This window comes from Vidua macroura, chromosome 18 (assembly GCF_024509145.1).
Source record: "Vidua macroura isolate BioBank_ID:100142 chromosome 18, ASM2450914v1, whole genome shotgun sequence".
NCBI classification, from domain to species: domain Eukaryota; kingdom Metazoa; phylum Chordata; class Aves; order Passeriformes; family Viduidae; genus Vidua; species Vidua macroura.
The window spans coordinates 5,676,585-5,699,136 of NC_071588.1; the positions used below are offsets into that span (position 1 = coordinate 5,676,585).

Genomic DNA, 22,552 nt, shown 5'->3' on the forward strand with positions numbered 1-22,552 from the left:
TAGGAAATTCCGAGCAGGGAGCTGAACTGGGGAGAGCCTCAAATACCCACGAACTCCACGGAAAATCACCCGCTGCGTGCTTGCACGAGCAGCTTCGAGCCCGGCACGGCTCTGGCGAGCAGGAAGGGACGTCGTCGCGACCTCGAAGAGGCGCTGCCGGCCGGCAGAGCCCTTCCGCGGGGGGCTGAGGGTCTGCGGAGCTCGGGGAGAGGCTGCCCCGCTCCCTCGCCGCTCAGCCCTGCGAGGAGCTCGGGGAGCAGCCCCGATCGCGCCCCCCTCCCGGCTCCCCGCGGAGCGGCACTCACCGGACAGAACGGGCTCGCGGCAGCAGCTCAGCGCCAGCCCGGAGAAGGCCAGGACGGCGGCGAGGGCGGGAGGCTCCATAGGCAGCGGCCGCCGGGCCGCGCCGCGCTCGCAGGCGGCAGCCCCGGCTCTCCGGGGGTGGCAGGCGGCCGGGAAGAGCGCAAAGTGCGGGAAGCGGAGGCCCTACAGCATGTGTCCTGTAAGTGCGCCCCGGCGAGGTGCCGAGTGGCAGATGAGGGATCCTATTACCAGCCATGTGACAGGAAAGGATAGAGACCGACATCCCAACCTGCTGCAGCGCGGGGACCGCAGGGCTGCCGCTTCCACTTCTGACACCGACAGGTTCGGGCTGGTGGCGTTCGCCCCGGGGCAGCGCTTTGGCCCCGCGGAGCCCCTCCTCGCTGGCCGGGATGCCTCGCCACACACACACACACACACACACACACACACACAAACTCCTCCATCCCAGCAGCGACCCAAGCCTTGCTCTCGTACCCGGTGTCCCGCGGAAGAGGTCGGGCAAGAGCCCGTCAGCCCCGTGGCCTGGCGCGGCCGGCCGCTGCCCCTGCCCCGCACACGCCCTCCGCCCGCTGGGCTCTCCCTGGGGGTGTCGGAGCCGATGGGCGAGCGCAGGTGCAGCCCGGCTCCCCTCTCCTGAAGCCGCGAAGGCACGGACGGGGAGAGAACGCTGCAAACTTTCTGAGGGACGCGGGCATGAGCGGCTCCGCGGGCGGCGATGTGCCAGCGCCGCACGCTGCGATTTGGGGCGTCGTTCTAAAAGTGGAAAGGCACCACCCGCCCCACAGAAGTGACCGGGCGGCGGAGCCGTGCCCAGGGAGCTCTGGCAGAAAGCAGCGCGGCTGCTGAAGCCGCCGTGTCCCCCGTAGGCCGCGTCCCGAGGCGGGCGGAGCTGAGGCCGGGCGGGGGCCGCTGTCCCGGCCGCGGGTGGCAGGGAGAGGCACAGGGACAGCCGCACAGACAGACAGCCACACAAACAGGAACATAGCCACACAGACAGCCACACAAACAGGAACACGGCCACACAGCCAGCCACAGGAGCCCACCACGCCCAGGCACCCGGGACATTCGCGGGTGGGCACGGACACGGGGACGTGAGGGGACACCCACGCCTACAGCGCAACACACACCCAGAGCGACGAACGCCAACACAGCAGCCAGCATGTCCCCGGCCGAAAGGAGCATCCTTGCGTGCTGAAAATGCACGTGCAGAAAGATAGGGCTTGGGTTTGTGGTTTGTTTGGTTTGGGGTTTTTGTTTGTTTGTTTGTTTTCTTTCATTTACCTGAAGATACCAAAGGACAAAGTGTCAAGGTGGTAATGTCAAGCAATCGTCTAAACTTCTACAAAGTTTTTACCTGGCCTGTGAGACATTTTAGTAATGATAGAACAGCTTTGGTAAGAAGCAACCAACATGAAAAATACCCCCACACTAACAGTTAAGAAAACATTTAAAAAGTTGCTTTGTCAGGAACAGAAATAGGGCAAACATCCTTTGTACAAGGTACATCCTTGTACTCCCTTTACAACACTGCTGTGTAATCAAATAGCAACCCATACAGGGAGAGAACAATTTGCTATTCTGAAGGGGAACAATCAAAATGCAGTTTGTAGGCCTTAACTATTGTGTCAATACACAGTGTGGATGCATCTCATTTTTAGCATACAGAAACCTACCATATAAAGCTGTAAGGTTGATTTTGAGGGGGAAAATATGCTTACATTTCTTTTAGCCTTTGTGACACATACAGAAAGCAAAAAATGGTCTTCATATAGTAGCATGGCTTTACACATAAATTTTAATATCACAGCATACTATGCCACATTCTTATTTCTTTGAGCTGAATTCCTAGTGAATGTAGCATTTTTAAGCTGATGGAATACTGAAAAACAATAGCAGTGTTCTGTTAGCTTGGCACTGTGCTTGGTTTTTTGTGGTTTTTTTTTTTTTTTTTTTTTTTGTGACAAGTTCAGAAGTATTTAGTTCTTCCTCACACATACAATCTTCTTTCCAAGGGCTGTAACCCCATTTTGTTTCCGTTCACTCCATTTTGATTCCATTTTATCTGGCATTCTATTACCTGTGGACACTGGAACAGAGAAGGCTTAAAAATTTGTAACAGTTGCTAACAAAGTTCAGAAAATCAACCATATCTCCATTTCAATCCACCAGTATTCCTAGGCAAAACCATTTTCATTCACTATGCTGCCCTCTTTCTCCACCAGTCAGTTGCACACACAGTTGAGAAGTGTTTATACATCAGTTGCACTTTTTTTAACCTGTAGCACACTGGCAGTTTGTTGCCAGTGGTCATTATTAAATTATTATTTAAAAAGTCATAGCAGTTGCTATTTCTTTAGGAGGTTCAATTGTGTTTTCAGTTCAGTTAAGGCTTACCTCTCTTTTCTGCATAAATAACCCAGACGTCCCAGGACTGCAAGGCCGACTATTCCAAATACACTGCCAATAACAATTACTTGTTTGATAGCTGAAAAACAGAGACCAACCACAAAAAACCCATGAAGACTTTCATATCCATTTCTTCATATCTGTTTGAATGCAGTCAGATGACAATTTTTGAAATTGTACATATAGTGTTAACTTTTCTGTTCTTTTATTTGTGGAGCTGCCTCCCTTGGCAGGGGGGTTGGACTAAATGATGTCCAGAGGTCCCTTCCAACCCTTTATCCTTTCAGATTCTCTGAAACTGGTAAAGATTAAGAACTCACAGAATTCCTACATTTGACTGTTAGGGCAGGTGGCTGCAAAAGCTTTGTAGCACAAAGGGTGGCTAGTGGTTAATATGTAGTCAACATTTCGAATGTGGAATATTGATGTGGAACTGTCAGTCCCAACTGAAATGGTTTTCAATCCTTATTCCATACGGTTTGATTACTTTAAATAGTACCCCTCTTTTGGCATTAAATTTTGAAACTACCTTTGCTGCTTAATAATCTACATAAAAGAGAAGTGACTGCTCTGATGTGGGTACATTGAACTGCATCAGAGAGTTTGAACACACTCAAACATGAATTGTATGAACTTGATTCTGTGACTGCCTAACAAGGACACCTGAAAGAGGGAAAGAAACCAGCTATGAAACAAATTTTGAATAAAAATTATAATTTTGTTTTCTTATTCTACTAAGCAGTGGCAGATTACCATGACACATAAGAATATTTGTAAAAGTTAGGGGATGCAGCATGGGGAGTGAACTGTCTAGGAGAAACAATGATTCTTGCATTTTGTATCTCAGCCTTAAGACATCGGGGCTGCATTTTTGTCAGCCCTTCCTTCCATCACTTTGTCACACCTGCCTAAACCACAGCCTAGCACACAGTGATGGCAGAGTGACATAACAGACAATTTTGTGATCCTAGAACAGATTATTCAGCTGCTGATTTCATTTATAGTGAAGTTTAAGGAAAGAAATGGGATATATAAACTGTTTCACAAGCATTGGTCCATCATCAAGTAACTTCTGAACAAGGCTCAAAACCCAATGTTTGGCTTACACATCCTTCACAGGGAGGCACCCAGTCTCTGCCAAGTGATGAGAACCCACCACTGGCTGAAGTAGTTAGTCCAGTAGTGATTTTCCTCTGTTGTAAAATCTTTGTGTTTAGAAAAAGCACAGAAGACTAATGAGATTTCTGACAGCTTTTCAAAATGAACAGCATTTACACAGAGCCTGAGACTGGAAAAGGAAATCTAAAAGTGAACAGAAGGGGGGGGAAAGGAGAAAGTAGCCCAAAAGACAAACAAAACTAGATTGCCCTTAATATGACCATATTGTCTGTCTCAAAAAGACTGTATGTACATATGTTGCCACTATCTTATGATTTTTAGCTGGATATTACATCTGATTTTACTAGAATCTCCTTTTTGCTTTTGGCTTCTTTGTTCTTCCTCTTTTAAGATATTCTATGAAGAGAGCTTGCTGTGGTAGTGGCAAGACTTGCAGTGGGATTGTAATTAGAAGCATAGCAAAATAATTATTAGCAGAGGATTTCCATGGAAACTTTAGTCCAAGGAGGCAAAACTCAAAAACAACAATATGCAGGCCCAACAACATAATTTGTATTTGAAGTTTCAAAATACCTAAATGGATTTTGTAAAATAACTGGCATTACATTTTCTTGTTTCCACCTCTTTCTTTTCCTATCCAATTTTCCTGCTTCCCATGCCTTTATTTTAAATATTCTCTTTTGAAAAGTCATATAGCAACTAAAAATCCTTGATGATTTGCAAGACAGAGCTTGAATCTGATGTGTCACAAAACTGCAGCATCATGAACACAGCACTGTAAAGAAATACACCTGTAAGCTTAGAATAACAGAGGGCTGGGCCCTGTGCTCCTGACCAGCATGAAAAAAATAATTTGACAAAGTGTTTGTTCAATAGTTCACTTTCAAAGTAAAAAAGTGACTGCTGATCACAGTGGCTAGGTCAGTGGTCACCCATTCAGGCACCCAGAAATTGGGAAAGTCTGTCCATTAATTTTGTCAGCATTTTCCTGGTGTCAAGAAGGTCTGTGTCACAGGACTTGATAAAATGAATGTTGGTAAAATAGCAGCATGCTGCTGTGTAAAGAGAAAAACAATAAAGAAAACTGACCTCAAGAACAACAGATTTTGACAACACAAGGACCTTTTCTGTACTGGAGAAGAGAAGGCTTGGGGGATGGTGAATAGAGAAAGTAGCCAAATAGAGAAGTAAGACAAGGAAAACTGGCACTGAATTCCAACTGTGTCTTGGACCAGAGGCAGAAATGTATTTAGTGGAAAGCAAATACTAGCTGTCCATGCTAAAAAAACATGAGAAGTTTAGATAGAAGTGAAAGGAACTATGAACTGTATTGCCTCTCTTCTCAGTAGTGACCTGGGCCTGTCAATAAAATAGCCTTCTCAGACAAACACTGACATCTAGCAGAACACCTTAGGGAAGAAGGAGAAACAAGGCTAGATATAAATGCCCCTAGTAGGGCACAGCAGTAAGAAAAAAAGAATGGAGAGATTTGTATTTGATATTGTGTTGCTCAGTTGTTGGTATTGTCAGTATCCTGCTGCTGTGGACAGCATTGCCATACTCCAACTTCCTGCAGCTAATAAAAACCATCAGTTTTGGTTCACATTGCAAATTAACTAGAACACCAAATATCAAATAGCAAGGAAGATCTTTGTTGCAATAAGATCAATCAAATTCTTTCACACCTTGTTTTTCTTTGTCACCTTTCAGGAAAGCATTGGAAAACATTGTGTGTCTTGTTTGCTCCTCCACAAAGCTGTGTCATGTCTCCATCATTCTGAATGCAATCAATCACTGCATATCTTCCAGCTCCTTTCCTCTGATCTCACAGGGCTGCCTTTCTGTCCCCCTTTTGCTAGTGTAAATGTCAGCATCTGTTTTGCTTATTGAGACTGACTGGCTCTTATCCAGTATCTATGTGGTTGATGGCAGCAGTGGAAAAATATTCTTAGCTTGCAGCTTGGCAGAAAGTTTTGCCATTGCCTGTTTAAGATCTGGCCTTTGCGAATTTTTCTGCTGCCCAAACTCACTGCAGTTCATCTTACAAATATTACTAAGTTCAGAACTGCATTGGAAATGTACAAGCAATTGGTACAGGCAGCAGAGGCTGATGAAATGTGCCAGCATGGCAGGAATTCGTTGCTGATGTGAAGTGCACTTTCCACATTTCTGTGGAAGGGTCTTAGAATGGAGAATCTGTTAGTATGAATTATTTGATGAGTGCTTTTGGGAGCTATTAACTCAGCATTGAAAGTGCTTCAACATGCCATCTGGCCTTGCACCATCCTGGTGCTTTGAAATATTGCCATCTTGAGGACATTTGGAGTGTATGTGGTGAATGAATAAAAAGAACATCTTGGGCCATTTTCTGTAAATCATAGAGACAGCCTATGATACTAAACTGCTACTAAATCCAACAATCCCAGGCTAACTGATAATCTGTTAGTAGTAACACAAGAGGGGTAATAAAATATATGTTATTTATACTAAACCATTCACAAAACTTTTACTACTATAGAATAATAGAATTATGTTTTGAGATAACATAATCTTTTAGAAAAAAGAGTGGAAGGGTTCAACAAGTGTGGGCTGTGTCTGCTCTTTAATCACAGAATCACAGAACAGTTGAGGTGGGATGGGACCTCTGGAGGTCATTTTGTCCAACTCCCCATGTCAAGCAGGACCACCCAGAATGAGTTGCCCAGGACCATGACCTGACAACTTTTGAATATCTCCAGGGAGGGAGACTCTGGAACTTCTCTGGGCAAGCTGTGCCAGTGCTCAATCATAATCACAGTAAAAAAGGGGTTTCTGATGTTCAGAGGGAAGCTTCTGTGTTTCAGAGCATGCCTGTGGCTTCTGGTCTTGTCCCTGGGCACCACTGAAAAAATTCTGGCTCCATCCTCTTTTCACCCACCCTTCAGGTACCTGTACCCATTGATAAAACAAAAACTCTAAAACCTCCACCAAAATGCACAAAACCACCATAAGTCACCTGTTATTTAGATTTGAATAATAGTCTTTCTAGAAATTCAGACATCTCATATCCAATGTTTTACCAAGTAAGAAAAGTTGCTTTTGCCAAGGGCCATCACGGTATACTGAGATTGCCTTGTCCTTGATAATGATTTTTTAGTGACAACATGTGATATCTAAAAGGCAACAGACCTGTTACTGGGCTGCACTGGGGTGTGTCTCCTGACCAGGCTCCTGACACTTGGCAAGTTCTTTCCTGTGACCCCGTGAGTTCATAGCCCTCATTGCAGGTGAAATTGATGGTTGAGCCCAGCAGGTAGTTAGTATCATTCTTTCTTCCATTGGTTGGGTGATCCAGCCAGCCACAAGAGATCACTAATAAAAGAGACATATCTGGTTAGGACTTAGACCAGCAAATCTCCATTACAATGATTCAAACAGCGTTTTAGTGGCAACTAATGGAAAAACAAAGAATTTTAGGCTATCTGAAAGACAGTATTTCCTGCTACTTTTAAAATTTATTTTGAAGTCCAAGGAAGACAGCTTCATGCATATAAAATAAAGATAAACTTTCTACGCTGTGGTGTTATAGTGGAAGAAATGGAAAGAAAATTATTTTAAGTTTGCCTAAGTATTCTATTAGTACAGAGATTTCCTGCTACAAAGATGATTCCCCACAATCAGATTATTTATAGATGCATGAACCTACAGTTAAATAAAGCCTCCTCAAACAGAGTTAACTTATTAAATGCCCTGTAGAAATCACTGTAGTGATGCTCCCTATGGGCCGTTCACTTAAGGGTTGGACTTGATGATCCCAGTGGGTCCCTTCCAACTCAGAATATCCTGTTATTCTGTAATGATGTTTTGTGGAATGTTGTATCACCTGGCTCTAGATGTTCTACCAGAAGCCTGTGATTCTGATGGGAAAGTCTTGTGGAACTTCCCACTTGGAGGCTTCTTGTTGCCAGGACGTCGAATCTGCAGAATGGGTCAGAGCCACAGCGTGAGACCATCTCTTCTAGGAGGGGATCAGCAGGGTCTTCATGAGGGGAGAACACAGGCAGAAAGGAAGCATTGTGCTTGTCCCCATAAAAGAAACTGTCCAGTAAGAACTCTGTGTCATAAGTAAAGAGAGAAGTTCCATTTTCAATAGCCCCTTGGGAGACAGAGACAGAAAGAGAGATTCACATGTAACGTTGCCAACACACACCACCTTCTGCTACTAATCCAAGTGTTTATCTACAGAAATGTAGCTACAGCTGGAAGAGATATAGGAAGCCCTACAGCAGCATCCTTCCAGCTCAAGATTATTTTCCTTTTCATATGCAACATCTTAACTTAGCACTGAAGCTGGTGTTTATTTAACCTGCTGTTTTACCATTTTCTTAAAATTAGATTAAAATAATTGTTTAGCTGTGATTTTACATAAAGATGGTTTTATGTGCCTCCTAGCAAAATGGTGACAACACACAGAGCTACCTAAAGCAACCATTACAAGCATCACAGATCCTGAGACTGTGTGCCCCTAAATTCATCATGTCTGCCATGGTCCTGCCCTTTTTTTCCATTCTGCTATATCAGAAACTTCCTGAGGCTGAAGCAGTGAGACTTTTCAGTATGATCTGAACCCTGGAGTATGGTTAAACTGTGCTCACTACAGAGATCAGTTGGTAGCCAGAGGGTATTTTGCATTATGTTTCTGGCCCATCTCCTAACCTGATGTCAGAAGGAATGCTGAGCAATCTAATGCTGCAGGTTAGATAGCGTATCTTTATCACTCATTAAATGATAGAGGCCATTCTTTTACACACATCCCCCCACACCCTCTTCTTTAAAGGGACAATTACTAAATTGTGAGTTAATAAATGATTTTTTAAATTGTCAGCATGGCACATGATGTAAACATTGCCAATATTCTGGGAAAAGGTAGCTGGCCCTGGCTTTTGCTGAACCTCTGTAACACTGTAGTCTGCTGAAGCTGTGTTCAGCTGACTATAGTAGATGGTATTCTGAAAGTGTAAGCTGTGAAATACGAGGTCTGACTCCTGATGGAACAAAGTGCTGAACACTCCATCATGGTTCTGTTTTCACTCCCCAAGTGGGTAGAGGAGGGCATATTTCTCTTACTCCCTTCTCTTCCGCCAGTACTGGTTGCTTGGCACAGACTTCATCCCCGAGTCCTTAAATCATGAGCTGTTTTGAATTTGTAAATAAAATGTAATAATAGACCAGAGAAATTACTTACAGCTAGCTCCGAACTCAAACACCTGCTGGGGACTTGCATGAACTGACATGGTGGTTTTATTCTTGAAGGTGTAGTCATCCTCTGGATTGCCATTCATTACCCCAAAGAGACCCCATGTGTGATTCATAAACTTCTCTGGGAGCAGAATTGTCAGGGTCAGAAATCCTCCACTTCCCCTTATTTCCACTCCAGATCCAGAAGAGAACATCACTGTGATGTTCTGATCAGGTGTAGAATAGAGAAAGAGACCTACAACAATGAGAGGAAGAAGACAAAATAGCTAATTATCCATAGTGAAAACATTGTTGTGTTTTAGCATCAATTAAAATCTTTTAAAATTTAAAATTTTTCATACAGCTTTTCCTCCCTTCCACTCTAGCTGCACTCTGAGAAGCATTTAAAGGGAAGCCACACCTTCACACTACAATTGTGATTAGATGGCTGCTAGAGTGGCAGCAAAGAAAGGTCCACTGTTGATATAAGATGCCTCCTGCCAGTGTCCCAGCCCAGAAGCTTAAAGATATGAGATGTCCACGTCAGAGAGTGGCTGTGAGCTGGAAGCACCACTCCCAGGGGTCACAGTTTTCCTCTCCTTCTCCCTTGTCTTGTAAACACCTCCCTAATATGGCTTCTTCTCCAGGCCCCCTCAATGTCCCTTCCATTTTGTTTTCCTCCCTGCATCTCTGCTTCTGCAGCTCCTTGTCAGTGTAGCCCTCCACCTGCTCTTCAGGCATGTGAGGAGTAATAATTGCTAGCCACAGAAATTTTCCTCTGCTGAACAGAGGGATTAAAATTGAAGTGATGTATGATGAGTATTTGTCAAATTATCATTAAGACTAATCAAATGATCACAGCCCAGATGGACAAAAAGTCAACCTTTGATAGTCTTTTTGGCAGAAGAATAGAGGAATAATATCTGACCTATTGAGAGAGCTCCCAATAGGTAAATGTGAAATTCAGTTATAGTTTAGTATATATTTTAGTTATATTTCACTATATGTCATTTTATTTGGTAGGCTTCATTGCATTAGATGCAGTAAGCTCAAAGCAGAATGTAGAGGACAGAGTTTTTAATTCCATTCACTGTCCACTGGATGAGGAGGAAAACCATTGCTCTACAAACAAGTGAAAAAGGACATAGAAACCATGGACATTGAAGGCACCTGTTAAAACACTTCACCAAAGGATGCTGAAAAGAGACTTGAAATGCATGCACCTAGAGACACTTTGAACTGTCCATGGGCACCATCAGAATGGAATTGCTTACAAGGCTGATATGTGTAACTAACCTTTCAAGTCCATCCAAGTTTGTTCAGAGAAGCTGAGAACCCTCTGGTTCAAGAGGACCTCCAGATGCAAATCCTCAGAGTAGCGCACTTCAATCACATCAGAGTTGTTCTCCTGCATGGCCACTGCAGACAAGCCTGTCCCCTGAGCCCCAGTTCCTTCCAAAGAAGAAAAAAACAACAATTCTATCAAAATGCATCAGCTGGCAGCTGTGCCTATTGACTGATTTCTAGAACTGGCCTTATGTTTCCTTATTGATGAGAGTGGGCATGGAGAGAAATTAGGGGTTTTTTAAATGAGCTTTTAAAACACAGTAGAAAACCTTACACTTCCATTACTCACACCCAATAAAACTAGCAATTAAACTTTGATTGGGAAGTGTTTCCTGAAGATGCTGTCTGCTTTCTGATTTTCTTCAGAATGGTGACTATTCACAAATGGCCAAAAAAAAAGGCTAGAGACAACAGGAGGATTGCTGCAAAGTGCAAATCAAGCAAATATCAAATTTTATTTCTGCAAATCTCAGAAGTTCAGCAGCTCTGCTTCCTCTCTTACTGACTTACCATTGGAAAAGTGTGCCTGCTGTGTCCTCCCTTGCACTCTCAGGGATGTGAGATCAGACTCTACCAATGTGTATTCTCCTAGGCCATTGAAGGTGAAGTTCAGACCATCAAATGTAAGGAAATGAGGGTCCCCAAAAGCAGATGCTATTTTTAAAAGCAAAAAGAGAATTAAGAATAAGCAAAAATCACAACCTGTTACTCCTCAAGTTCATGAGAAAGGAAAGAGGCTAGAAGTCTGTGTCACATGCAATATATGGGGAGATTTGGACACAAATACAGGGCTATTGCCTTATCTTTGCATCCATATCCCTTATCTCCTTTTGCATTTCCAACTTCCATGTAAATTGCTCCAAGTTGCTTCTAATTTATCTTCTTTTGTATGCTTTAATCTGTACAGTAACTAATACAATGCACCTTGCCATCAAGTTGTAAAGTTGTATTTTCACAAATTCAAACTCTGCTTCTGTCAGTACTTTTCATGGGATTTCTTTAAGCAGCCAGACCACTCATTCATGACTCCTAACTACCTAATGCAATGCCCTCTACAGTTTTCTCCCTTTTTCACGATGCAAACTGCTGCCTTTTTGCACTTCTTTATGGGAGGCCAAGTTGTGATGGACACATCAGCATCTGAGAAGCATAGAAGGCAAAACATGTGGTAGCAACAGAGGTATGGCAAGACTTGAAGACTGAGTTAAAGCAAGTAGGAGAAAACCAGACACATTGTAAATTGTAAAACTTTCTTATTTGATAATCATATTTCTCATCGTGACGGCTTTTCTATCTACTTCCTACCTGTCATTAACCATCTCTAACCACCTTTTTTTCTGAAGAAGTCCACACTGATGATATAAAGTTGTGGACATTGACTATTATGCTTTGGCGATTTAGGATCCAGGGGTGAGTGAGATGCTCAACAGCAGAAAGTCTTGCAGCACAATTAAAGAACACATACAGATTTTGTAAGTGATGGATCAATAGAAACCTTCCATAGAATTGTTCCACAGGACATTGTACCCTCACCATTGTCAACTCATATATGCACATATACAAATATTCTAAAAGCCAACACTGTTTCAAAAATCTACACTCTATAAAGGAAATTTTGAAGCCCTTACCAGCTCGGGGCGGGCGGTACGTCCTGCAGTCACTAGAGGGCCGCCTTTTCATATAGAAGTCACAATTATCAGACCACAGGCAGCAGTAATAGAAGCTGATAACATCATAAAGCCAATGGGAAAAGCCAGGTATCCGAGGAGGCTTCAAGAAAGGTGGTGAACCCCAGTCATGTCCTCGATCAGGTGTGCTGCCTCCGGTAGAGTCGTGCGTGAGGATTTGGGTTCCTGTGGAGCCATAGCAGCACTGCTGTCCAGCCCCATACTGGGGACTGATTGAGAAAAGCAGCAAGAAAAATCATCATTTAGCTCTGTGGAGTCTGTTTCTATTTAGGGGTTGCTTACTGACTTTTTATGGATACAGATAAATATTTAGTTTGCCAAGCTTTATGTGATGTGCAGTTAGACTTCACCCCTGATTTCTTGATGCTGCTGTCTCTGAGGTGAAATAATTAATCAAAAATTGCAGTTTAAAAAATGTTCTTTACCTGGCTTGAATGGCTCTTACACAATGCACAGCACCAGGATGATAAGTACACACGCTCCCCTTTTCAATGTCGCAGCCATAATCTGTCTGAAAAAGATCAATGTTCACACTTAATGGGCTTCTTTCCTCATTGTCCTTTCTGTTCTTACGTTCTGTTCCCACCCTTTGTATCTGACATGTGTGTAAAGTTGACATGAACTAGTTAAGGTTGTGTTGAATAGCATGGAATGATACGAAAAATGGTGAATTTAATACTGAAGTGTCTGGAGCAACACATCTGACCTGAACATTTTGCAGTTTGTTACAACAGACCTTGAAGAACAAATGCAGCGAGATGGGGATTCAACTGTAAGTGTACAACAAACACAGACACAACAGAGTAAATGTTTGTTCCTAGACAGAGGCAGTAGATCTATATTTTATCTTCACAAGCTTTTACACATCATATTTGGAGCTTCATAACCAGAATAGGAACAATGTTTACCTAACTTTTTTTTTTTTTTTTTAATGCATAAACACATGCCACCATTTGGTATCATAAATAGGAGAGGAAGTCACTCTCATCTGGTCCTCAGATCAGCAGTGCAAGTGAAAGTGTAGACTGAATGGCAATTGATTCCTTAGCTTTAGTCAGTTCCTTGATAACAGTGAGGCTGAGAAGGAGGAAGGAAGCAGGATAAAGGAAATAATGGATTACAGCTCTGGGCTTGAGCTCTGAAGTACAAGGCAGAAGGGTTTGCAGCAAAGTATGATAAACTAGGCAGAACTAGTTTGTCACAGTATGGGATATCACCTTCAAACACAGACTGTCATTTTGTAGGATCTCGAATAAGTCATCCCTGCTCCCAGCTCCACAGAGTGCTTTCAGTCTGCCATTAGAACTACTGTTTTAATTCCTTGTTTGAATGTCATTTCCATCTCCTATTCTATAGGCACTTTTATTCATGCCACCTAGATAAGCTGTATTTACCTCTGCCATTTGATATGCTACTTGGGCAAATCTAAATGTAACTTAATTTCCTTGTAACGATGTTTAGAGAAGGAGCAGAGGTGTGTGTGTGGAATTTGGCACTCCTTAAGCTTCCACCTGGAATTGTAATAAGACAGAGGGATCAATTAATAACTTACATGGAACCTGCCAGTGTCAGCTCTTGCCTGTGCCAAGGTGCAAGGGCAGTCTATAATTTCTTCTATGAAGTTTGGAAGCAACTCTTCCTTTCTGTCCCATTCGATACATTTTGCAGTTGCCCATGCATTTGGGTCATTTCTGAAGTCTTTCTCAAGGTGCCAAGCCAATGCATGGTCTGAGCTCCAGATTGATGGAATGTTGCTGGAAGAAAACCCAAAAAATAGATCTGATAGCTGAACAAGTACTATTTTGATAGTAGCACCGTGGCTCAATTGCTAATTATAATTAAAAAGCATATTTTGACTTTGCAGTTATTTCATTGCAAAGCCCACTGCTTTCTTTTTCCTTCAAAAAGTTATGGCACATCAAAATTTTCCAAATTCAGGAGGTGACAGGACAGCATGCAGCAAGTATGCAATTATCAGAATGCATTTTAGTAATCATGATTCTGGCTTACATAGATCCTTTTAGAGGAAGGTTTTGTATTCATGCCTTTTGACATTGTTATTTAATTTAGGCCAGAATGAAGAATATCCGGATTTTTTAACAAAACATAACAACTGCACCCCAGTAATATCAGGACTAATGGCTACAGAAACTATTCAGAATCCTTGAAATGTTCCAAAGCCACTCTGCTTTTCCCCATGAAAAAAAATATCATTTACAAAGTGTAATAAAAAACCCTCTAGAAGGAGAAAAGGTTATCCTTCCCTGGATAGCAACTCCTAAATGTTCAAAAAGGTTCTGACATATTTGCAATATGTTGTACCACTGAAGAGTTGGCATTAATATACTCACAGAGTCTACACTATCTATATCAAAACTGCAGATATGGAAGAATTATGAAGGGATATCCATGGAGCACTTACACAGGTAGTTCACCAAAAATCATGGGGAAATATGCAATGAAATAAAAGAAAATGGGCATAAAATTTGAAGGAATGCAAAAACCTGCACACAAAATAGAAGAGGAAGGCCTGTGGCTGCAGTGACTGAGTTCCACAATTAGGGACTCCTCCACAGTTGTGACTAAACAAAAGAATCAGCAGATGCTAGTCTGGTGAGAGCATGGGTTTGGCTGGAGTGATTTTCTTCACAGCAGCCACGTTTTAGATTTGTGACCAAAACAGTGCTGATAACACACCATTGTTTTATCTCCTGCTGTCAAGGTCTTCTCTGTGTCTCATGCTGGCCCCCAGGGAGAAAGCCAGGAGGGAGCACAGCTGTGACAGCCAACCCAAACTGACCAAAGGGATATTGCATGCCCTAGACCAGCATGTCCATCAATAAAACTGCAGTTTTCCAAAGCAGCCCTTACTATGTGACTAACTGTGCATCAGTCTGCTCGTGGGAGACTTCATGATTCTTCCTCCGTGCTCTTCTTTCCTTAGTAAACTGTCTTTATGTCAAAAGTTTTTCTCACTTTTGACCTTCCAGTTTTCTCCCCATTTTTTCACATGAAATGGAGCCCGAGTCTCAGTTTTGAAATGCCAAAGGAGGCAACAGCTTATAAGGTAGATATTATTATTATTATGTTGTGATGCACTTGCCTCTGCCCATCAAAATAGTTGCTGGGTATAATTCTCAAAATTCCATAGTCCCATGTACTGTAATTTCCTTCGGCAGGTACAGGAATGAAAGAATATTTCCCTGTATTGGGGGTTTCTCTTGCCAAAGTATAAAGGTATTTCCATTCAGCCATCCAGTTTTCTGAATAACTGTCACCTGTCAGATAGAGGAAGAAAAGGGTTTTGGATGCTGGAAAAGAACAATTGCAGCAAGATTGAAATTAGATGTCTCCACCCATATGTAAATGAAGAGGAAAAGCTGACATTATTGTCATCAGCTATTTATACTGGCAGGTCTCAGTGAAAGCGATCACAAGCTGTGCAGAGCTCTGCACAGAAGGTTTGTGTGTGATAAATGCTTGTAGGAAAAGGGTCTCTTTACCTGTTTCCTGGTATCCCCAGACTTCTATGTTGACATGGGTGGCTGCAAGTGTCTGGTGTGTCCAGGTAAGAGTTAAGTTTCCACCAGTGTTGGGGGTGCCATAGTATTGCCATTTTGTCTCATTTACCAATGTGCATTTTTCTTCATCTGAAACTTTGCTGTGATGTACTGCATTGCAGAGCAGAAAAAGAGGGCTAATGACATTTTGGCTTTGCATAGTCTTGAAAAAGCGCTACCATATTATTTAAGATTCAGCAGGATTTCCCCTGGATATGTTTTACACAGCACAGGATGCATGACATGAAAAGAATAAGCTGAAGCTGAGAGAATACAACCCTTACTAATACTTGCACTCCTTAGATTGCAGCACCACAATACAATTATTTGAAGAGGGGACAAAAAGGGATAGAAGTCAGGATGAAGTGGGAACTGTTTTGGTCAACCTCATTGTTAAGCAGGATTTTTTATCAGTTAATGCTGCTGCTGCTGCTACTCAATTGCTGTGAAAGTTCATCTCTCAAAAGAATTAACATGAGGCCAGTGAGACTTTCTTTTCTTAGGCCTGATAAGGAAGAATAAAACTGATCAAAAGAAAATACTTATATAATCTTGCATGCATGAAGGAAGAATATAGGAAGAAGAGGGATGCTGTAGATATAAGTAACCTGATAACCAAGTTCCAGAGTAGGGATATGTTAACCCAGCATCTGTAGAAACTTCAAAAGGGATGAAACCAGTCTCATAAAGCAATGGGGAGATGCAGTGGGCTTTTCCATCCTTGTCAGTATAGCCACTGGTTATGATTTGCTGCTTGAACCTGTAGATGTTGAAAACACTTTTCAGTGTCACCATAGATAGAAGGAAAATTCTGAATGTGCTTCAACAAGCAATCTTGTGTCATGTGTGGATCTTTTCAAGTTTGGGCCTGTTTTGCTTGTAGCAGGGAATATAAACTGGAAAAATCTGCTCATTACATCAATGTGAATTCTGCTGTGAACTGCACAAATATGCAGAAATCCACAAACCTTCAATTTACTATTTAATTCTTGGGGGGGGGAGACATAATAAATTAGCAATAAAGGGGCAACAGGAAGAGGAAGATAACATTATAGCATTAGTAGGATTACAGGGTGGTAACAATGACCATGATGCAGTTATTGCAAATTTCTGATTTGTTTTTTTTTTTCTCCTGTTAAGTCCTGTGAGGGCAACGAAAGTAATTTCATGCCCTTCTAGAATTTCCATTGCAAAGGTTAACTCAGAGGGCACTGCTTGTTATTTAACCATTTGGTTCCAGTTAGGGCTCTTGCCCAGAGTCCTAGGGTATAACCCCACCTGTGACTCCTCAAGACTGGTATATGGGGACTGCATATCTACTCTAAGTATCAGAGGGAGCTGGGGCCTGCCAGGAAATAGTACCTTTGCTTGTCTGCACTGGAATTTGCCTGGGCTATAATTATGTAACTCTGCAGGTACTTCGAAGTACACAGTTGTGTTTTACAGAATGAATGCCTTGGTCAAACATTTTGCAAATACAGAATTGAAAACATTTTCAGGTACTGTTACCCAGATGGAAAGGACTCCAAAATCTCACTCAGAACCTTCTGTGGAAATAATAGCACAACATCTGGGTCATCAGAATTCAGTGTACTGTATGTATTACATGTGCCACATGCACCTAAGTGTGATTCAGGCTGACACATTTAGGATCCACAGCTTTCTCTTACAGGAAAAACATCAGGTATCCTACCAATATTTCTGTCTTGCTGTTTTCTCATTCAGATTAAGAAATAAATACTTCTTTCCCACAAAGGGAAATGCTACAGAAATATTGATAATCAAATGCCCTGAAAGGAAATTATTTTCAAAAAGTCATTGTTTTAATATGTTAAGGGAAGAATGAGCAGAGTCATTATTGTACCACACAATAACTCCACCTAAAAGAAACAGTCCTGTGTAGAAATACAGTCAACAGGTATCTTTGAGGGTGAGAGTGAGCAGAACTTTTGTACATTTCAGGATTCTAACAGCTTTACAAACTTTTCACTCCTGTATGGACTGGTCTTGTTTTGTGGTAATTGCCTATTTTTGGAGAGTGAGATATAAAGTTTTGCCTCCCTTTGGCAGAGGAATATAAAATCATGGCCCACCTGCATTTTAGCACAGAAGAGGCATCAAGAGCTGTGTTGTTAATCAAAAAGTCTTTGCCTCCCAAAAGAGATCCTGAGTATGGAGAAATTTGAAGACAAAATTCTTTATAATCAGGACAGCATATCCCCAAGGACTGGCATGTCACCTGGCAAGAACAGGTACCAAGCAGCTCCCCACATCGGTGTGCACAAGAGTCTTGAGCTCCTTGTTAAAGGAAGAAAAAAACAGTCAGGAATGTTATTAAACTCTTCTAGATGCTCTCTGAAGCACAAGTACATCATCCAAAGGACTGCTGTAAGTAAATAAAATAGGCTGGTTATGTTAGTTTAGGAATGTATTTAGGTGAAGGTTGTAATCACCTGCATATTAAGGTTGCTCCATTTTGAATAGCAAAATGCACTTATTTACCTCCCAGCCAGTACATCATTTCATGAATTCCATGGGTATTTTTACATGTAATAGACAGATAAATCTCCAGAGCAGCCCCTCAGTGAGTGTCACTAATTACATTTATTTCTGAGAATAAGTCTTAAACATACCAGGGGTCCCCCATCAACCCTACATGGGAATCAGTAAGAACAGAAGGCCAGTGCTCTTGGAAAGTTAACATCAGCAATGAAATGGGCTCCAACACATTTCACATTATTCACACAACACATTATTAAGAGCTACTGAAATGTTTTTGTTTTGTGCATTTCATTTGAGTCTGTCCTTAACAAGGCAGGTGTTAGGAGCCCTGGGTACACTGACAGGGTGGGTAGGCTCGTGGCTTACAGACTGTCAGTAATTACTGGACATCACATGGGAAAGTACCCAACAAATAAAACGGTGAGAAGAAGACAGATATTACAGTAACACTGTCAAGAACATCTGGATTTCACAGACAGTTAAGGGGGAGTTAAGTGAGATGGAGAGACAGCAGGGAGCACTGAAGACCTTTTGGGAAGTGGAATCTTGCAAGGATAACACTGCTTGGGAGCTATATCAAGAATATCATGCAATGCTGAGATGATCTAGGTAAGTATCAGAAATTCTAAATTTGGACATGGATCTTGCAAAACTGGAAACAATTATGAAAAAGTAACTAAGGGAGGATTGATTATTTGGGAGGACACAAGCAAAAAGAAAGGCAGGCATCAAGGTAGGTGGAAGAACAAGCACAAGAAAATGCAAAGCAGGGAAGCAAAAACACTTGTTCAGTATGGGAAGCTAGAAAGTTTTCCTCTGTCTTTAAATATATTTACTGCATTCTCCAGATTGTCTGTTTACTTACAGAAGAGATCCACTGACCTGCTGGAAATTATAGAGGAAGGGATTGAAAATGAAACCATGAAGGTAAAAGCTGGCCTGTGTGCCTTTGCTTTAGCTTGTAAAGATGGTATCAACAGTTTCTTACCAAGTTGTATATTCTGAATAGAGAAGTCAAAAAAGTTTGCAGTTAAAAGCAGCAAAATGTTTGAAAATCACTTACCTGCATTCCAAGGAGCAGTGAGAGTGGAAAGAATGAAGAAAGAAGCATTTAAGCCAATGAATTTCATATTTTGTCCAGATGATTCAGGATAGCTGATTGTGGTAGTCTTCGTGCTAGTCTGGGAAAAGCCTTTAATGGAAACGGGTGTCCAGAAATAAACAAGATCCTTGCTGTTCAAAGGTTTGTTGTAAATTACTGAAGCAAAACAAATTGAATGAAATGCTCCATTTCAGAGGTCATCTCCAATCCATAAAAAGATAGAAGGGGAGACAGTCACTACAACTCCTTCACATTAATAGTCAAATTTTTCTGAAAGGGGGGTAGATGTTTATTGTTTTACAAGCATTTCTGCTTCAAAGCTCAAGGCCATGGGGTCACTGGCAGAAGTTCTATGCTTTAATTTTGCTGGAGGAACTAAAACCTGTTATCACTTAGAAGAATGATAAAGAATACATGCTGACAGTACAGTTTTGTTCAGAAGATAATGAGATATTGAGGAAGCATGCTTACTGCACTGTATGTGGCAGCATGAGGGCTGATTTAAGTGAAGGTAGACCCCTTCTCTTCCCTCATTTTAAGGGGTTAAATTGAAGGAAACTCACCCTTCTTCATCATTTTAAGGGATTAAATCAGGGGGTTCCCCTCCATTTCAGGGCACTTCTATCTCTTCCCCAGCACCACGTCTCTTGTGTGGGAGCAGTCCTTGGATATATGCAATTTTGGAGGTGGAATCGTAATTCCGGCAATGGGATCCAGAGAGAGAATGACAGCAATGACAGCTCTTTTCCATAGGAAGGAAAGCACGTAGCCCCAGTGTCTCAGGTGCAGGTGACAGGCTGTCCTGGGGAGGAGAAGGTCCCCAAGTCCTCTCTGTGCTGGCAGCTTTTGTCTGGGAGCAATCTTCGGATGTGTTGAATTTTGTGGGTGGAATGTGAGCGGCGGGCACATGAGCAGTGAGTGGAATGACTCGCTGGTGGCACCTGGTGACTCACAGCAGAAATGAGCCCTTGTGCAGCGTTTGCGAGGGGTGTTCGTGCTCAGTAACTGCAAACCATCACACATGCACAGGAGCAAGAAACTGCAGGCTGGAGCTGGCTCTGAAAGCAAGGAAGCTGAAAGTGTTTCTTTGGATAAACCCGTATGTAGAAATTCCTTTTGTATCTCATCAATCTGGGTCTGTAGGACTGAATCTTTGCAATCAAGAGACAGTAGAGTTGCTAGTAACACTTAAACCTCTCAAATGTTGTTGTCTCTCAGAGAACTGGGCCAGCACTGAACTATTCCCATGTGCCTGGAGAGCTTTGGGGAGGGGCAAGATGATGTCCCATTTCTGTCTGGAAAAATGGCAAGAAAATAAAAAGTAGTTTCCCTTCTCTCTCTCTCTGACCCATAACTGAAGCAGTTCTGTAGGACAACATGGACATCACTGCTCCCCCCCATTTGGGTGAAATATTCATATAGTTCATAAATATTCCCTTTCCCTGCTCCTCAGTCCTTCACTGCACAGATTTACTCCATCCTCTGTTCCCAACAACACCTTTCCAGCCCAAATCCCAGTTCTCACAGGCACAAACTAAACAGACCTAAGGCATTGGTTTGATCATTGCCCAGAATTCCCAGCTCCATGTTCCCTGGATTGCTCAAGCAAACACTCACAGCAGTTTCATCTCAGCCCAGAGCCTGTCCTCAGACTAAGCCCATCACAGTAGTGGTGGTGGTTCAGAGCAGAAAGAAGGAGGAGCAGCAATGCTGGGCCCCTGCTGGGATGGCCTTGGCATGGCTTTCCCAGTGCCAGGGCTCCTGGAGCCAGGCTCTTAGACTCTCTCAAGCCTAAGCCTAGCCCCAACCCTCACAAAAAAAGAATGCCTTGTGTAGGCTGTTGAGTCCTCTACTGGAAGAGAGGGAGCAGCTCATCAGGAATGCATTCCTTCATCTCTCTTGGCTCTGGAACACCTTCATTATCATGCACAACCAGGATAAACAAGTGAGATTAGAAACCCTCTAAGCAAAATTTGTGCTCAGGCGAGTAGAGCTTTGCAGGACCCATGCTAATCCTGCTCTACAAAGCACATTCTAAACATTTGGCACCTCCTGCCTTTATAGGAACGAAGGAAGTCATGTCCCTACTGGCCTTCACCTCCTTCAGGGGTATAGACGGGCCCTACCTCTCTCAGTTCTTTGCCCAGTGAGCCTGCCAGGGAAGCAAGCTCATGGCTGCCCTTGGAACCTGTCTCTAAATAGTTTCATTCTGGCAGGATGATGTAGTGGAGCCTAGCTGTTATTCCTACCCCCTGGGTCACACAAGGTAGCAGTGACGTGATGGAAGAATTTGGGCTCTGTCACAGCAACTCATCTGTCACTGCCCCGCTGAGATGTGCAGCAGACCTGGTGTCAGTGTTTGTTGCAGAGGGGGATGGATGGTCCCAGCGCTGCTCCAGCACCCACAGCAGGAGCTGTTTCTCGTTAGGAAACTGAAATTCTTTTTAACATGATGCCAAAGGCCATCTGTCTGTTTATTTGCTGCTGTCCACCCTGCTGGGAGCTGGTGCAGGTGTCCTTCCCACCACGTTACCATCAGCACAGAGCTTTGTGCTTTGCCCTCTCCTACTGGAGCCTTTGGCATGGGCAGGACAAGGTGGCAGCAGTTGGGTGAGCTGGCACCTGTGCAGGTCCTGGGCAAAGCCATTTGGGTAATGTCTCTCCTTCCATGGGTGTCTGAAGACTGGTACAGGCTGACTTGGGAAGCGCTTGCCAAGGGACGCTGATCCTTCAGCATTTCCTGTTTTCTTTGGTCCCTACAGGAGGCTGCCAAGAGAAACGGGCTTGACCAACACCTGCAGGGGCTGCTTTACCAGCTCTGAAGAAGCATCCCTGCTGCTTTGCTCCCAAAGCATGGGAAGGGCTCTAATGCTATCCTGAGCCTTGCAAAACAAGTGTTGAGTTCTACTTCCACTCTGCTCCCCACTTGCTTGTCTGTGTCTCTGTGGCTGAAGAAGCAAAGAGCTGCCAGCAGGCTGCACTGACAGGCAGAGCTGAGTGTGCTCCTGCCCACGCTATCTCAGGTTTGTTTGGGCTGGGCCAGGCAGGTGTGCCCAGGGGAGCTCCAGGGCTGTACCTGAGTGGAAGATTGCAGAGAGAAAGTGCTGCATTGTTCTCTGCCTGCAGTCACCTTGCCTGAACCCAGCTCTGAAGCATGCTGGCACAGAGGGATGTGAAGAGCTATGGTAAATGTTAAGGAATAATTCTAACATGGATCAGAAATACCCAACACAGCACTGAACTTCTGAAGACAGATATTTTGGGTGTTCCCAGCACTGCAGCAGAAT

At 43.1% G+C, this 22,552-nt stretch overlaps 2 protein-coding genes across 2 annotated transcripts in view; both read right to left on the reverse strand.

Moving 5' to 3' along the window:
- Nucleotides 1-690, reverse strand: part of KREMEN1 (kringle containing transmembrane protein 1) — a 30,081-nt gene extending 29,391 nt beyond the window's left edge. The window contains exon 1 of the mRNA XM_053993668.1: nucleotides 306-690. Within this exon, the coding sequence (XP_053849643.1) occupies nucleotides 306-384 (79 nt within the window). The 5' untranslated portion in view covers nucleotides 385-690. The remainder of the gene's footprint in view (nucleotides 1-305) is intronic.
- An 849-nt stretch (nucleotides 691-1,539) lies between these two features.
- Nucleotides 1,540-20,223, reverse strand: SUSD2 (sushi domain containing 2). Its single transcript, XM_053993877.1, has 15 exons — nucleotides 19,227-20,223; nucleotides 17,755-17,959; nucleotides 16,270-16,421; nucleotides 15,605-15,772; nucleotides 15,205-15,379; nucleotides 13,654-13,855; nucleotides 12,527-12,612; nucleotides 12,042-12,310; nucleotides 10,924-11,067; nucleotides 10,363-10,518; nucleotides 9,074-9,322; nucleotides 7,712-7,984; nucleotides 7,018-7,200; nucleotides 2,719-2,809; nucleotides 1,540-2,410 (listed from the first exon to the last, which is right to left on the reverse strand). Exons 1-15 carry the CDS (start codon nucleotides 19,291-19,293, stop codon nucleotides 2,398-2,400), a joined length of 2,433 nt encoding a protein of 810 aa, XP_053849852.1. The 5' UTR covers nucleotides 19,294-20,223; the 3' UTR covers nucleotides 1,540-2,397.
- Between the last annotated feature and the right edge of the window lie 2,329 nt (nucleotides 20,224-22,552).

Bases quoted from the DNA above. Each gene is read 5' to 3' on its own strand.
- SUSD2 (XM_053993877.1), bottom strand. From the start codon at position 19,293: ATGAAATTCATTGGCTTAAATGCTTCTTTCTTCATTCTTTCCACTCTC. The intron at 16,422-17,754 runs GTGGGCCATGAT...CAACATCTACAG, and splicing joins TCTTCTGTGCTAAAATGCAG to GTTCAAGCAGCAAATCATAA. The intron at 11,068-12,041 runs GTAAGGGCTTCA...TTTTAAAAATAG, and splicing joins GTACCGCCCGCCCCGAGCTG to CATCTGCTTTTGGGGACCCT.